Source organism: Ornithodoros turicata, chromosome 2 (assembly GCF_037126465.1).
Source record: "Ornithodoros turicata isolate Travis chromosome 2, ASM3712646v1, whole genome shotgun sequence".
Taxonomy (NCBI): domain Eukaryota; kingdom Metazoa; phylum Arthropoda; class Arachnida; order Ixodida; family Argasidae; genus Ornithodoros; species Ornithodoros turicata.
The window spans coordinates 16,139,795-16,157,451 of record NC_088202.1 but is presented as its reverse complement, the minus strand read 5'-3'; the positions used below and the strand labels follow the sequence as shown (position 1 = coordinate 16,157,451).

Here is a 17,657-nt window from a genome sequence, read left to right as displayed (position 1 = left end):
GCATCACTTCGATCTCTTCGAAATGTGTTGTGTCTACACAATGGATTTTGTGTTTGGTTGTTCAAATATGTTTCCTGAAGACAAAAACATGTAGCATTATACGTCTCGAAGAGATCCTTCACATCATCTAAGTTAGAAAGGAACCCACGACAATTCCATTGGAGGATCGTGTGCTGCATAATAGTTGCAGTACTAAGAAGTAGTAGTAAGTGTGTCAGAAAGTTTTGCCGACTTTGAAAAGCTTTCATTACCTATTTTTTGTTGGAGGTGTGACCCGCGGCCTTGTGGGTTTCTTCCGCGCAGCCGCAAGCTCCTTGTCAGATATGTCAGGGAGTGACCCACTCCCCGACAGACTAGCTCTATTCTTTTGGGGGACTTGGGAGCTCGTGCTCGCGAAGGAGCGCTCAGAGCTCGTCTCGTCCTCGCAGTCCATGGATGTGGTCTCCGTGGACTGTGAGGACAGAAGTGGCGTCGGTGTTAGGGACGCCACTGGAGTTTCGGGGACTGGAGGTGGACGTGCACCTCCCTGGACTTCTTTTGTGGTTGTCTCTATCAGCAGTGATTGTTCTGTCTGTGTGAACTGTGTTACTAGTTTTACTTTCTGTTTTACGGCTGTGGCAAAGGATTTTTCGAAAAAGATGGGAGCTACTTTTTTTCTGGCTTCTGGGTAACTGATGTTCTGTGTAACCTTAACGTGCAGGACTTCTTTTTCATATTTCCACTTTGTACAAGACCTCGAGTAGGATGGGTGGTTGGAAGAACAGTTGACACAGCAGTCTGGCCCTTTGCATTCTTTAGTCTCATGGTCAGACTTTCCACATCGTGCACAACAGGCGGAGCCACGGCACCCGTCTGCAGCATGTCCAAACCTGTTGCACCGAAAACAGCGCAACGGGTTCGGAATGTAAGGTCGGACATCTGCTGACAGGTAGCCTACTTTTAGTTTTGTTGGAAGTGTGGGCCTGTCAAAAGTCAGTACTATATTTCGTGTGGTGATGTACTCCCCATTTTTACGGATTTTGATTTTGCGTACATCAATGACATCCTGGTCCTTTAAGTTTTCTAGGATTTCTTCCACAGGCACGTCAATCAGTTCTGATACTGCGATGACGCCCCTGCAAGTGTTCAGTGTTTTGTGCAAGGAAGCTGAAATATTTTTACCCATCATCTCATGTGTGTTTAGAATGCGTTCACAGTCTATTTCATTGGAGCATTTTACGAGAAGGTCGCCAGATCTGATGCGTTTGATTTCAGTAATGTACTTAGACAGTGATGCCACCGCTTTCTCAATGAAAAAGGGTGACATCTTTCCCAGTGGTGTGCTTTTCTCTTTCTCTGTATCTGAAGAAGAAAGTACGATGTATTTTGAAGTGAACTGTTTTGTTACAGTCCTTACGGCTTCGGTCCGTGGACGCTTTGCGGCCACGATCTCATTAGAAGAAGAATATTTACCCATGTAGGTTTGATCAATGAGTATTCCAAAAAGGTCACCCGTATTTCATACTCATACATACGGGAAGGTCCCGGAGTTTGACAACCCATCAGCCGGGGCTTGACCAAGTCCCCGACTGCCACCGTTCACGGTTTCTACCCTTCACCTTAAATCCCCTCGGCACGGTACGGATAACACCTTAGGACAGGGGGCTGGGGTCCGTGGTGGCGCCACTCACCAAACACCAGCCGAAGCCGGTGCCCCCTGCGGGGGATTTGTGCCTTACATTTACGTGAAAATACAGAAGGAACCGTTCCTTCTTTCAGCTTGATGTACTTCGTTGACAAGCCAAGGGTAATGAGAATCTCCGGATTTGTTTTGAACCATTCGTCAATATATGTCTGCGCACTACTTGTCTTCTTTCACCTGTATCGCAGTAGGCATAGACGGATTCACGGCGAGAATAAGTTTCCTGTCTTTTGGAAACAATTGAAATATGAGTTATAAACAAAGTGAGACATCGGCGGAATTTGAACTACGCCTCTCTCGATTGCCAGTCGAGCGCCGATGGTCAATACGGCCATGGAAACAACCACAGACTTACAGCGTGTTTGTTCTGAAACATATCCTGGCCGAACGCAAGGCAAGACAGCTAACAATCTAAGCAGCAGCAGACTCTCACTCCTAGAGAGAATGAGCTCCAGCTCAGAATGAGGGCCTCGGTTGTCTTTGTAATAAACGTCAGTCGATGTTTGACGCTGTGTTTGTGCTGTCTACGCGTGCGTCGTTCGTCCAAGGAACAATCTGTCCTCGCGTTGACGAAAGGAAGTCGGCAACATGCTGTAGCACTTCACAGCAGCCAGGAAACACTTCACAAGCATGTAAAATTTTTCTTGTCCTGAAAACCAATCTCCGATCGCAAAACAACCGCGAAATGAAAGTCCGGAACTCCAACAGGAGAGACAACGTGCGTCACTTCCGTGGTCTGCTACGGCGGTGCGGCGACGCTCACCACGGGCTCAGAGTGCTCCTCGGCCCTCTTTTATATCGCGATTATAGCGGCATTTCAACGAATGTGCGTAAATCTTAGTCGAATTCCGCATTGTTTTGGTACACACCGCAATATGAGGTTAACAGCTTTGCAGCTTATTTTCGCTTCAGTCGTGCTTTAAGTGTTAATCAACGTGTAAAATGGAAACACACATAATCGCTCTCCGGGTTCGACTTTTTGACCCTTCTGCTTCTCCGAGCGTTCCAAAGGAGAAAGCGTGGTTCCGAAAGTGGCAGCAGCACTGCCTGATCTGTAGGTCCAGCATGCTGTGTAGATGACGGCGGCGGCTCGGCCTGCTCCAAGGACAGTGCTCTGGAACTCCAGCCTCTTGTGAAAGTGGAGAACAATATTGCTCTGCACTCATTTCTTCCTCAGCACCACAGTCCACCTTACGCGGCCTCAGATGATATGCATTTCTTCTACGGACATCACCACTTGAAAACTTAACCAAGTTGATGATGATGATGATGATGATGATTTGGGGTTTTGTGGCGCAGCGACAACACAGGTCATAAGAAACTTAACCAAGTAACTTCTTGGTTGGGGCCCAACCCTTACAACGACAGCAGCCAGCCACTTGGTACCTTGCCTCACCCGCACAGGTTCTCCTGCATACAGTAGATACAACTGTGCACTTCTATCATAGCGGTGCTGCTGCTTCTGTCTCAATTCTAGGCCTTTCTGATAGCTTTCACAGGGGTAATTTGGCTTGTACAGGGTCGGAAGTGCTGGCAGCAAAGTTCTAACTCTTCGTCCCATGAACATATCTGCGGGAGACAGCAAGTGTTCTGTCGGTGTCGCACGATAATTAAGTAGAGCAACATGAACATCTTGTTCATCATCCAACGTTTTCGTGAAGGTGGACTTAATGGTCTGCACACTTCTGTCCACTAGTCCATTGGATCTTGAAAACTGTGGGCTAGAGGTTATGCGACAGATGCCCCCACTCCTTGTTGAAGGAAGCAAATAATGTAGAACTAAGAGGAGGTCCATTGTCGGAAGTCACTTCAGACGGAATCCCGTGGCGCGCATACACGGACTTCAAAAAGATTACGACACACTTGGCAGTCACATTTGGCATCTCCTTCAACTCAACGTACTTGGAATAATAGTCATTGACGAGTAGATAAGTGAGGCCTTTGTGATAGAAAAAGTCAAGTGCAAGCTTCTGTAAGCGACGGTAAGGATAGACTAAGCAGTGTCTCATGAGGGTTGCTCCTGTAGTTTACTTGGCACGTCGTACACTGTTGCTTCTCGTGCCCGTGTCTTGCATGCTACCATACCCCGATGACCTTCATGAAGTATCTTTATGGTATGTTCCTTGCAACTCTTGGGTATCACCAGACGTCTTCCTCGGCAAAGTAGCCCTTCCTCCACGTGCAACTCATCTCTACAATCCCAGTACGGCTTTGCTCCAAGCTGGACCTGCTTGCGGCTCGGTGGCCAGCCCTGTCGGCAATATCTAGCCACCTGCTGCAACGTCTCATCTTTCGCTGTTGCATCTCTGACGGTGTCCAAAGCAAATCACGATGCTTGCACAAGAAGACACAACAAGGCTGGCGCCTCATAACTCGCCTTCCCAGTCACTTCCTGCAGTGGTGCACGCGACAACGCATCAGCAACAGCAAGATCCTTCCCAGGAACATAAACATGGTGCACTTGATAACGTTGTAGCCGCAGTAGCAGCCGTTGCAATCTAGTCGATATGGAGTCGAAAGGCTTTTGTGAGAGTCCGATCAGGGGCTTATGGTCTGTCTGTACTTCGACACCCCTGCCACAGGTGAAATAATGAAAATGTTCCGCCGCAAACACGACTGCCAAAAGTTGTTTTTCTGTCTGTGAATATCGTTGTGTCTCCGTCAGCGACACGGACGCATAGGCCACATGATGATGATGATGATTAGGATTTTCATGGCGCATCGACAACTATGGCCATAATGCGCCAAATGCTGGTGAGTGCATAAAACTGAGTTAAAAATATACTGATGTAATTAAACAAAGATTATGTTTGTAAATAAAACAAGCTGTGGCAGTCTAAAATGGACAAGTTAAAACCTCAAAGCTTATTGAGAATATTAATGTCTTCTAAAAAGTGCAACACTTTTTGGAAAGGCACAGCTGGTTCGTCACCGATTAACAGGGTCGGGTGGAAAGGCAGGCAGTACTTATAAAATTGTTGAAAGTGTTTCTTGCGTTGCTCCTCAAAAAAAGGACATGTACAGAGAATGTGTAAAATGGTCAGCTGGACACCACACTGCACACATATAGGAGGGTCCTCACGTCGAAGTAAGAAGCCATGTGTCAAGTACGTGTGTCCAATTCTCAGTCGGGAGGCTAATGTATCTTGTAAACGGTTTGATGGACTTGACCCGGGACTTCTCACATAGGGTTTTATCACGTGCAACTTGTTATCCTTTTGTGCGGTCCAAAATTCCTGCCACTTATGATTGATCGCCCTCCTCAGCAGGGGTCTCAAATCCTGATGAGGGAAGGCAGTAGGGGTGGTCTCACCCGAGGCCGCGGCCTCTGCAGCAGCCCGGTCAGCTTTTTCATTCCCCTGTATGCCTACATGGCTGGGCACCCAACAAAGGGTCAGGCGATAACCCCTGTTGAGAACTGTGTTGGCAAGATATCGCGCTTGCTGGACAAGAGTGTTTTTTGTTCGTCGCAGTCCACAAATAGCATACAGAGCGCTGAGCGAATCTGTGTAGACTACGGATGATTTAATTCCATTTTCAAGGATGAAGCGCAATGCTAGCATCAGGCCAATGATCTCAGCGCTGAAAATTGAAAATTTCTGTTCTAAGCGGCTAGCCCTTGTGACGTTCTCCGTTACCATAGCGCACGATACACCGGCTTCGCTCTTTGATCCATCTGTATAGAAGGCAGTATGGTCGCCGAAGCTTTCCCTCAAAGTCTCAAACTCCTGCTTCAAAACTACAGTGTTTGTGTTTCTCTTGTTGTACCTTGTTAAGGAAACGTTTGACGGTATAACTAGCTGCCAAGGTGGTATTCTTTCATTACATTTTGAAAGTGAAGAATAATCGAGTGTAAAACTGTACAATTCAGCATTTTGCCGTGTTCGCAAGCTAAATGGGCGAATTACTCTTGGCTTGTTCAAGAACATTTGCTGAAAACGAGTCTCCGTAACACATGAGAGTGCAGCGTGCTCTGTGTAGCTAGAACTTTTTATTGCATAGAGGATTCCATGGTAGGCCCGTCGTCTCTCGAGAGACCACTCATTGCATTGCACATAGAGACTTTGCACAGGCGATGTTCGGAATGCTCCCAGGATTAATCGCAAGGCGTGGTGGTGAACAGGATCTATGCATTTCAGAGCAGATTGTCGGGCTGACCCGTACACTATGCACCCATAGTCAAGTTTAGCCCTGACAACACAGTTGTAGATGCTGATGCTGATGATGATGATTAGTATTTTAATGGCGCAGCAGCAACAGAGGCTATAATGCGCCAAAACATTGTTAAAAATGTCACTAGTTAAAAAAGGAATGCTAAGGTTAAAACCAGTAAATGATACAAATTAGCTTAAGTACTGTGGTTTCAGAAGAATATCGTTAAAATTACAAGGCGTTTAAAAAACCAGTGTCTCTAATAAAATTATAGACTCTACTAAACGGTAAAAGAGCGTCATCACCCAGCAGTAGGGCTGGGTGGAGCGGTAGGTGATTTCTATAAAACTCCTGGAAGTGACTATGGCGAAGAGGTTCATACGATGCACAAGAAATAAGGATGTGTAGAACAGAAAGGGGTTCCCCACAGTGCGCGCACTCGGGTGGCTCCTCTCTGTGAAGGAGGAAACTATGGGTGAGGTGAGTGTGGCCAAGTCTTAGCCGTGTACGGGTTACTTCATGTGCTCTCTTTTCCAAGCTCTGTATAGGGTGTCCTATGTTATTTTTTACCAGGTGAAGTTTATTGTGTATCTGTGTGTCCCAATATTCCTGCCATCTTTTGTTTATCGTCCTCTTGAGATGGGGCTTCAAGTCCTGAAAAGGTACATCAAACGGCGTCACATCAGCAGAGAGCGCAGTAGCGGCAGCTTTGTCGGCAAGCTCGTTGCCTGCTATCCCTCTGTGGCTAGGCACCCAACAGATGATAAGAGAAAGACCTCTGTTTACTACTCTGCTGGCTATGTACTGAGCTCGCTGCACAAGGTGGTTTTTCTGGGGTTGGATATTACATATGGATTCTAAAGCACTAAGAGAATCTGTATATATGACAGATGATTCGATGTTACTTTCTAAAATGAAGTTCAGTGCTAAAATGATGGCATAAACCTCAGCGGTAAAGATGGACGTGATGCTCTTTAAGCGGTGCATCCTAGTAGATGAACCGGATACCATGGCACAGGAGACACCTGTGCTTGTTTTGGACCCATCTGTATAAATTTCAGTGTGGTTCTGAAAACTACTCTTCAGGTGCTCAAATTCCTGTTGTAGCACTAAGGAAGGGGTCACATGTTTTTTGTACTTTGTAAGGTAGCAGTTATATTTTAGCGGTGGTTGCCATGGAGGTACCCTCGGACTATTTTCTGCGATCATATAACTGTAAGCAGTAAAGCCATAGAGTTGAATCTCATCTGATATTCGCATGCTAAAGGGAGGGATTACTGCTGGTTTGTTTAGGAAGAGTTGATTACAACGACTGTTCCTAATGCAGGATAAAGAAGGATGTTGAGAGTAGCCTCTTATCCTTAGTGCATACAGAGTCCCAAGAAAGAAACGACGTTTTGCTAAGGACCACTCGTTTGCTTCCACATACAGACTTTCAACAGGTGATGTACGGAAAGCCCCCAGCACGAGTCGCAGTCCCTGGTGATGTACCGGATTCAGAGCCCCCAGCACAGATTGGCGTGCAGACCCGTACACAAGGCATCCATAATCTAGTCGTGATCTGACTGTACATGTGTACACGCGGTATAGTGTTTCGCGATCTGCACCCCAAGATCTGTGTGAGAGGATTTTAAGGATATTTAAAGATTTCACTTTTAAGCTCTTTATGTGGGCTCCAAAGGTGAGCTTTGTATCGAAAATGACACCAAGGAATTTGTGTTCTGATTGGACAGCCAGTTCGCATCCGTTTATGCCTAGCTTGGGCTCCGGGAATAACCCCCTTACCCTAGAAAATGGTACACAGACTGTCTTTGCAGCTGAAAACTTAAACCCATTTTGAGACGACCATTTGGCAAGCTTATTAATTGTGAGCTGGATTTGCCTCTCACACATGGCCAAGTTCGTAGACGAATATGCTATCTGGAGATAATCTACATACAAAGAGTACATAATTGAGGGTGGAATCGCATTGGCAATAGAGTTCATTTTGATAATAAAAAGTGTAACACTCAGTACTGATCCTTGTGGCACACCATTTTCTTGTATGAAGAGACGAGAGAGTGATGTGCCCAGCTGTACCCTAAAAGTCCTTCCCTGAAGGAAATTAGAAATGCAGTGAAACAGACGTCCACGTATTCCAAAATCGTGCAGGTCCCGGAGGATACCATACCGCCATGCCGTATCGTAGGCCTTTTCTAGATCAAAAAAGACCGACAAACAGTGCTGTTTTCTTACAAGTGCCTCCCGAATGATAGTTTCTAGACGGACGAGATGGTCATGTGTAGAACATCCGACTCGAAAACCACACTGATACTTACTAAGACACTGATTTTCTTCTAGATAATAGACAAGGCGGTTGTTTACCATCCGTTCAAACGTTTTGCCGAGGCAACTCGTGAGAGCTATAGGCCTGTAACTGCTTGGGTTAGAGGCGTCTTTTCCTGGTTTTAAAAAAGGAAGAATTGTAGCTAGTTTCCAGCGAGAAGGAAGTTGCCCTTCTTTCCAAACTAGGTTAAAGAAATGGAGAAGACATCCTCGTGCTTCAGCTGACAGGTGCCTTAGCATCGAGTATGTGATGCGATCCGGTCCTGGGGCCGTGTCTTTCGATGGCAAGGCCCTAAGAAGCTCAGTCATATTAAAAGACTTATTATATGCGAAATGTTCACCATGACCTGCAGATATACTCTTCTTTTCAGCAGATGTTTTCACCTTCAAGAATTCCTTACTGTAATGTTCAGAACTGGAAACGCTCTGAAAGTGTTCCCCCAGGACGTTGGCTTGGTCTTCCAAACTGTCACAGGGAGACCCATTGATTTGCAGAAGAGGGGTAGAAAAGTTACGATAGTCGCCTTTAATATTTCTCAGCCTCTCCCAAACTTTCTTTGAGGGTGTATTTGATGTCAATGATGAGACAAAGCCTCTCCATGATTCTTTTTGAGCTTGCCTCCGTGTCCATCTCGCTTTCGCCCGTGCGTTCTTGAAGTTAAGTAAATTCTGTGCAGTGGGGTACCTACGAAAGATACCCCATGTTCGATTTTGTTCCTTTCGTGTTTTGTCACAGTCGCTCGTCCACCAAGGCTTGGGGCGCTTGGGGATGCGACCAGATGTTTGTGGAATGGACTCAATAGCTGCCTCTAAGATTGTGGTTGTAATAAAGTCATTAGCCTGGTTGACATCCATATCAAATAAAGACTCCCATGGAAGTGTGGCTTTCTCTTGAAAGAGGTTCCAATCAGCTAAAGATAGTTTCCACCGTGGTGATCGTGTAGTCACAGTGTCTGGTGTATTGCTTAACTTTAGGACTAAAGGGAAGTGATCACTTCCTCGAGGGTTGTCTTCTACTGTCCAGTCTATGTCCTGGAACAGAGATGGACTGCAGAAAGAGAGGTCAATTGCTGAAAAGGACTGTGTGGCACTATTTACGTAGGTTGCAGCTCCTGTGTTGAGCATGCAAATTGACCTTTTAAGCAAAATCCTTTCTACCATCTTCCCCCGTCTATCGATCTTTCGACTGCCCCATAAAAAGTTATGGGCATTGAAATCTCCAAGTATAAGATATGGTGACGGCAGTTCATCCAGTAAATCTTCTAGTTGTTTTTGCTCTACCACCACTGATGGAGGTAAATATAAAGAGCAAACTGTTAAGACCCTATTAAGACAAATTTGAACAGCAACTGCTTCAAGACTTGTTTTCAGTGGTAGGTGCTTCGTAGGAACAGAATTTCGTGTGAGGACTGCAACACCGCCAGATGTACGTGTTGCATCTAAACGATCTTTTCGGAAGAGGTTCCACCGCCTGAGTGTGTGTGTCTGTTGGGGGTGCAGGTAAGTTTCTTGTAGTGCGACACAGAATGCATCATACCTGTCCGAAAGATCGTTGACATCATCCAGATTTGTGAAAAGCCCTCGACAATTCCACTGTACGATAGCCATAAGGAAGAAACTAAGAGGAATATATACAAAACGTGTCTGCATTATGGAGAAAAGTGTACTATTCAAGCAAAGTACTATAACTTTTTCTTTGGGGGCATTATGGGCTGTCTCGGTGCTTTCTTCCGAGCAGCCGCCAGTTCCTTAGGTGATATATCAGGGAGTGAGCCACTCCCCGATAGACCACCTTTCGGCTTTCGTTTTGACTGGGAGCTCGCGCTCGTGAATGAGCTTTGCGAGCTTGTGTCGTCATCGCACTCCATAGAAGTCGTTCCTATGGGTGGCGATGACAGGAGTGGCGTCGATGACGGTGACGCCACGGAAGTTTGGGTGGTTAGAGGTGGGTCATTACCTCCTTGGTCTTCACTTGTGTTTGAGTCTGTAAATACTATTGCTTCTGTCTGTGTGCACTGTGTGATCAATTTTGCTTTTTGTTTGACTGCTGCTGTAAATGACTTCTCAAAAAAGATGGGCGATACTTTTTTTCTGGCTTCTGGGTAGCTTAAGTTTTGAGTAACCTTAACATGCAAAACTTCCTTTTCATACTTCCACTTCGCACATGATCTGGAGTATGATGGATGGTCCTTGGAGCAGTTGATGCAGCAGTCTGGGCCTTTACATTCTTTAGTCTCGTGGCCAGACTGACCACATCGTGCACAACAGGCGGAGCCACGGCACGAGTCCGCAGCATGGCCAAACCTATTACAACGGAAACACCGGAGAGGGTTTGGAATATAGGGACGGACATCAGCTGAGAGGTATCCGACTTTCAGTTTCTCGGGTAGTGTAGGCTGGTCAAATGTAAGCACGATGTTCCTGGTTGTCATGTACTCATTATTTCTCCTTACTTTTATCTTGCGCACATCAATCACTTGCTGCTCTTTCAAGTTGGCAAGGATCTCCTCCACCGGTACATCAATTAGCTCAGGAACTGCAACTACTCCACGACAACTGTTCAAAGTCTTGTGAAGCGATGCAGAAATTCGTGTGTCAAGCATTTCACGAGAGTTCAGGATCCGCTCGCAATCAGCCTCAGACGTACATTTTAGTAGAAGATCTCCTGATCGCAGCTTCTTTATTTCTGAAATGTTTGTCGATAAAGTTGTCACTGCTCTTTTAATAAAGAAAGGTGACATCTTTCCAAGAGGTACAGTTTTTTCATTTTCTGAAGACAAGGCAGATAATACAATATATTTGGCACTAAATAGATTGGCTTTGAGTATGGGAACTTCGGTCCGGGGACGCTTACCGCCCCCGATCGGAAGAGAGTTTGAGTGTTTTACCATGCGAGGTTTAAGAAAAGAATGTTCCTATTGGTCGCCCACACTTCACATTCATACATGTGGGAAGGTCCCGGAGTTTTAAGGAAAACCCATCGGCCAGAGCTTGACCAAGACCCTGACCGCCACCGTTCAAGGTTTCTGACCCTTCACCTTGCATCCCCTCGGCACGGTACGGATAACACCTTGGGACTGGGGGCTGGGGTCCGTGGTGGCGCCACTCACCAAACACCAGCCGAAGCGGGTGCCCCCTGCGGGGAGTTGTAGATGCGGTGCAGCGTTTCACGGTCTGCACCCCAGGATCTGTGGGCGATAATCTTAAGAAGGTTCAATGCCCTCACACATCTAGTTTTCAAGTCCTTGATGTGGGGAACAAATGTAAGCTTTTTGTCAAAGATGACACCAAGGAATTTGTATTCGCTCTTCACAACAAGTTCTTGACGGTTCATTCTAAGCGAGGGATCGGGGAACATCCCTCTGACTCTCGAAAATGGGACACAGACAGTTTTTTCAGCTGAGAATTTGAAGCCGTTCTCATTTGCCCATTTTACGAGATTATTGATGGTGATTTGAAGTTGTCTTTCACATCTCGATATGCTAGCAGACGAGCATGAAATTTGAACATCATCCACATATAGCGAGTGTGTAACCGAAGGGGGAATGACATTTGCAATGGAATTCATTTTAAGAATAAACAGAGTGACACTGAGCACAGATCCCTGCGGGACGCCATTTTCTTGTACAAATGGGCGTGACAGTGTTGTGCCAAGTTTGACCTTGAAGGTGCGTCCCCGAAGGAAGTCAGTGATACATTGCAACAGTTTACCACGTATTCCAACAGAGTACAAATCCCGAAGGATACCATACCGCCAAGTGGTATCGTAAGCCTTCCGCAGATCGAAGAAAACTGACATGCAGTGCTGCCTTCTTACAAAGATGGGTAGAAATCCAGCGAACCGGTAGAGATGTAGGAAGGAAGTTGCCTCAGGACAGAAGCCGCCGATATTTCGAACCGAGACTGTTCTTCTTCTGGGCACCGTCCTCATCATTGGCATGGTATTTAAAGGGTTAGGTGTGACGTGTTTAAAGGTTCATGCGAATTGTGGGTCAACAGCCCGGAGGGAAGAAAGGATCCCTGCGGGCTTCTACGGCCGGAGTGAATGGCTGCTTTGTTAGGGTGTGGAGGGGATTATGTGAACGTAGTGATCTAGGCTACAGACCGGTTACAGAAAATGGAAGGTTCACGAACACGTGGACGAAACGGGACAACAGGCAAGAATTGGCAAGCATAGCGAAAGATAAGGAGGTTAGTGGTTACGTGGGGAAAATTCCAGAACAAGCAAAGTTCTTTTTTTTATTAATATTTGTAATACAAAGTTGTGGCATGCAATAAAGAATGCAGAAAGCAGTGGCCATCCAGAACATAACAGATGATGGGGGTAAAAGGGAAAAGCATATTTTATTTGTGAAGTGTTTCTAGGGTGCCTTGTGATTTGTTGATACCGGACGGGTGAAGAGCGTTGAACTTGTATATGAGATAGGACTCCCTATCACGTCTGTCACGTGTGGATCTAAACCCGGTTTGTAGAATATATAGTTTAATGTTGTCAAAATTGTGACCAGGAACGTTAAAGTGTTCCGCGACTGCTTTGGGGAGTTTGTTGGACGTGTCGGTTCTGTGTCCGGTAAGGCGGTTGTTCATTTGTTGGCCGGTTTCACCAATGTATTGCATAGAGCAGTCGCCGCATTCAATGCAATATATGACATTGGAGCTTGTGCATGTGAATGCGTGGTTAACGGGGTGGGTGTAATTGCTCGCAGTGCTTTTGATGGAGTTAGCGCGTTGAACGTGCTTGCATGTTTTGCAGCGCGGGAGGTTGCAGGGCCGTGTTCCCGTGTACGGGGCGCTCGTTTTGCTGATTTTGGCATTGACCAAGGAGTCTGCTAGGTTTTTTGCGCGTCGGTATGTCACCTGTATGGGATGGGTGAATATATTGCTAAGTCGGTCACTGCTTTGGAGGAGGGGCTCGTGCTTCTGTAGAATGGCTTTGATGTTTGGAAGTGCGTTGGAATATCTTGTGATGAAGCTTATTTGGCACGCGTCAGGATTTTTTCGGTTTTCCAGAACCTCGTTTCGATCGAGTGTGAGTGCCTTGCGACGGAATTCGGTTAGGAGGGAGTCTGGATAGTCCCTTTGGGCAAGTGTACTGCAGAGTTCGTCAAGCTTCTCAGCGTAATCTGTGTCGTTTGAACAAATTCTGCGTAGTCTTACACTCTGCCCATTAGGAATTCCAACCTTACAGTGGCGCGGGTGGTGACTCTTGAAGTGAAGGTATTGTTGTTTGTCAGTTGGCTTTTTGTACAGGGTGGTGATGAGGTTGCCGTTGTCTAGTGATATTGTGGTGTCGAGGAAGTTAATTAAGTGAGTTGACTGTTGTGATGTGAACTTTATGGTGCTATGCGCGGTGTTCAGTAGATCTACGAACTTTTGAAATTCATGTTCCCCGTGTTCCCATATTATCAGTATATCATCGATGTATCGAAGGTACACAGTGGACTTTAATGAGAGGGCGCTGAGAACTTTGTTTTCCAAGAAGCCCATGAATATATTTGCGTATGTGGGTGCAACAGGTGTGCCCATACTTGTACCGTGTACTTGTAGGTAGTATTCGCCATTGAACTCGAAGTAGTTCAGTTTAAGGACCAAGTCCATTACAGCGAGTATGGTTTCCGTGTCTTTTCTGATGTTTGTTGTAGAAAGGGTATTGCAGGGGGCTGTGATTCCGTCGTTGTGTGGGATGTTAGTATACAGTGATGTCACATCCAGGGTGGCTAGTATTGTGTCCCTACCAAATGTACGAGTGTTGTTTATATCTCTGATTATTCTGAGGAGGTGGGGTGTGTCTTGTACATGCGATGGCAGTGTTGTCGGAATATGGTTTAAATAGTGGTCCAGGAATTTCGAGAGTCTTTCTGTTGGTGTGTTGTTATTAGATACAATTGGCCTGCCGGGGATGTCAGCCGTATAGAGCTCGTTGGCGTGTACCTTGTGGATTTTGGGCAGTAAATAGAAACGACCTGCGCTTGTGTTTGATGGGGTGAGATATCTGAGGTCATCACGTGTGATGAGCTTTCGTTCGTGGAGGTCCTGTATGGTATGGGTTATTAGCGCTGTGTACTCCTTTGTTGGGTCATGGTCCAGTTTGAGGTAGTGTTGCGTATTGTTGAGTTGCCTATGAGCGTCAGAAATATATTTATCTGTGGGCCAGATGACGACACTCCCACCCTTATCTGCGGGCTTGATAATGATATCATCTCTGTCAGCTAGCGCTTTGATGATGTCACGCTGTGTTTTAGTGAGGTTGTGACCACGCGAGCTTTGGGAAATACTGCGAAGGATGTCGTTGCTTACTTGTTTAATGTACAGGTACTTCTTACAAAGGCTTCTCTGATGGATGTTTCCAATCGAATAAGATGGTCAACAGTGGAACGCCTGAACCCACACTGGTATTTGTCTAATAACCCATTTTGTTCGAGGTAGTGTACCAGACGATGGTTGACAATTCGCTCAAACGTTTTCCCTAAGCAGCTTGTGAGGGCTACAGGTCTGTAATTGGATGGGTTTGAGGGATCTTTGCCTTGTTTCAGCAATGGGATAACTGTAGCCATCTTCCAGATGATGGCATCTGCCCCTTGTCCCAGATCTTATTGAAGAGTTTGAGCAGACCTTGTTTTGATCCTTCTGACAGGTGCATAAGCATGGAATATGTGATACGGTCTAATCCAGGAGCACTGATTTTTACTGAAGACAGTGCTCGCAGGAGTTCCACAATTGTAAGAGGCTGGTTATACGAATGTCTCTCCCCACCTTTGACTGGAAAAACGTGTCTTTCGGATTGTTGCTTCACGAGCAGAAAGTTCTTGCTGTACTGAGAACTACTTGATACATCATGAAAATGTTGACCAAGCACGTCAGCCTGCTCACCCAAGTTACTACATGGAATACCATTGACCTCAAGCAGAGGAACTGAAAAGCCATTGTAGTCTCCTTTAATCTTTCGAAGCCTATCCCATATTATTTTGGATGGAGTTCTTTGTGTCAAAGAGGAAACAAAGCTACACCAGGACGATCGCTTCGCCTGCTTTCTGGTCCATTTGGCCTTTGCACGTGCCTTCTTAAATGAAAGAAGGTTTGCTGGTGTTGGGTATCGACGAAAGATGCCCCATGCACGGTTTTGTTCCTTGCGTGTTTCCTTGCATTCATGAGTCCACCAAGGCTTGGGGTGTTTGGGAAGACATCCAGATGTTTGTGGAATGGCTCGCTCAGCAGCGCCTATAATTATTTGGGTGACAAGATTATTTGATTCCTCGATCGACATTATCTCAAAAGACAAGGGCGCCAAATTGGCTTCTTCTCTGAACACATTCCAGTCTGCCTCCGACAGTTTCCACCGTGGTGGTCGTGTCATGAGACTGTTTGTAGGGCCTCGGAAATGTAAGACTACAGGGAAGTGATCACTCCCCCGAGGATTCTGTTCGACTGTCCAGACAAGAAACTGGAAAATGGATGGGCTGCATAACGAAATGTCTATGGAAGAAAAATTTTGTGTTGCAGAGTTCACATACGTAGATAACCCAGTGTTCAGAAGACAGAGTGACCCTGAAAGGAGGACTCTTTCCAACATTTTCCCCCGTGCATCTACTTTTGCACTTCCCCACAAAGGTGATGATGATGATGATTGGGATTTTTTTGGCGCAGCGACAACGAAGGTCATAATGCGCCAAGCTTGGTGATGTAATGTAACTTAAGTTAAAACTGTAATGATGTACTTAAAACCACAAGGTAGCATAGATAAAATAACGGAATTAGAATAAGAACAAAGGGGATTAAAAATTTACAACTTGTCGAGAATACCTATATCTCTAAAAAACTTAAAAACGTTCTCAAATTGAACAAGAGGTTCATCACCCAGTAAAAGAGCTGGGTGAAGAGGAATAAAGTTCTTATAGAAGTGTTGAAAGTACCGTTGGCGATGAGTGTTGTACAATGGGCATTCTATGAGAATGTGTATGATGGAAAGTTGTGTGTCGCAGTTCATACAATGCGGCGGCTCCTCTCCCTCAAGTAGGAACCCATGTGTGATATGTGTGTGTCCTATCCTTAGCCGGCAGCGTGTTCTCTCTTGAAGCCGGTTTTCAAGAGGATAAATACACCTCCCAATTTTACCTTTTATGAGACGGAGTTTATTATTGTCTTGAGTTCCCCAAAATTGCTGCCACTTTGCCTTCATTTTGTATTTTAGCACGCGAACTAAATCCCCAAACGGCACATCAAAAGGAGTAACATCATCGGACTGCAGGATGGCAGCTGCAGCCCGGTCAGCACATTCATTTCCTGCAATGCCCACATGGCTGGGCACCCAGCAAATGGTTAACTTGTATCCTTTGCTAGTGATCAATGATGCTAAGTGTCTTGCACGTTGAATAAGGAAGTTTTTTGTTTTGTGGAAACTACATATCGCTTGCAAGGCACTAAGAGAGTCAGTGTAGATGACTGATGATGTGATATGGTTCTGCAAGATAAAGTTAAGCGCCAAAATAATAGCATAAACTTCAGCGCTGAATATCGACATCACCAGATTTAGACGATGTGCCCTTGTCGATGTCGTCGTTACCATTGCGCACGATACGCCTGTGCTTGTTTTTGATCCGTCTGTGTAAAGGTCCACATGATCACCAAAACTGTTCCTCAGTTGTTGAAATTCTTGTTGTAGCACAACTGAGGAAGTATCGGTTTTCCTGTACTTGGTTAATGAGCAGTTGGACTGTGTTGGTGCTGACCATGGAGGAAGATCTTTGCCAGATTCGGATACCAAGGAATTGTATTCATTGAAATCATAACATTGAACCTGGTGTGCAATACGCATGGACAAGGGACATGTAGCAGAGGGTCTGTTAAGAAACAGCTGTCTAAGACGTGTACTTTTGACACATGGAAGCGCCGCATGTTGAGGGTAACTTTTCGTCCTCAACGCATAACGGATAGCGAGATAAGTGCGTCGCCTCTCGAGGGACATCTCATCACATTCAACATATAGGCTTTGTACTGGTGAAGTCCGGAAGGCCCCGAGGACTAGTCGTAGCCCTTGGTGGTGTATGGGGTCCAGACGTTTCAATGTGGAGGGCCGTGCCGATCCGTAGATGATGCTTCCATAGTCTAGCCTTGATCGGACAACAGAGATAAAGGATTGTGGGCATTCAGGTCACCTAGAATCATAAACGGCTGTGGTAGTTGATTGCATAGGTCTTCCAAATCCAGTGACGGCCAGTAGTTAACTACATGTAGTTAAACTACTAGTTAAACTACCAGACTGTAGTTAAAAAGTAGTTATCAACTACTTGCAGAAATGTAGTGGAAACTACTAGTTAAACTACTATTTTAAGTAGTTAACTACAGTAGTTAGGTTACTGAAGGCGCGAACTACTTCCGATTTGGCCGCAAGCTTTACGGCACGATTGTGCTTCCGACTTTTACCTTGAGCTACTTGTTTGATGAGAACGGTGTCGTGCATGTGTACTAAATCTTTACTTTTAATGCTTGTCCAGCAGTGTTG

At 45.7% G+C, this 17,657-nt stretch overlaps 1 protein-coding gene across 1 annotated transcript; it reads right to left on the bottom strand.

Annotated features, from left to right (window-relative positions):
* Positions 1–247: 247 nt before the first annotated feature.
* LOC135384346 (uncharacterized) lies at positions 248–1,306 on the bottom strand. Its single transcript, XM_064613552.1, has one exon. The coding sequence runs from the start codon at positions 1,304–1,306 to the stop codon at positions 248–250; it is 1,059 nt and encodes a 352-aa protein (XP_064469622.1).
* Positions 1,307–17,657: the final 16,351 nt, after the last annotated feature.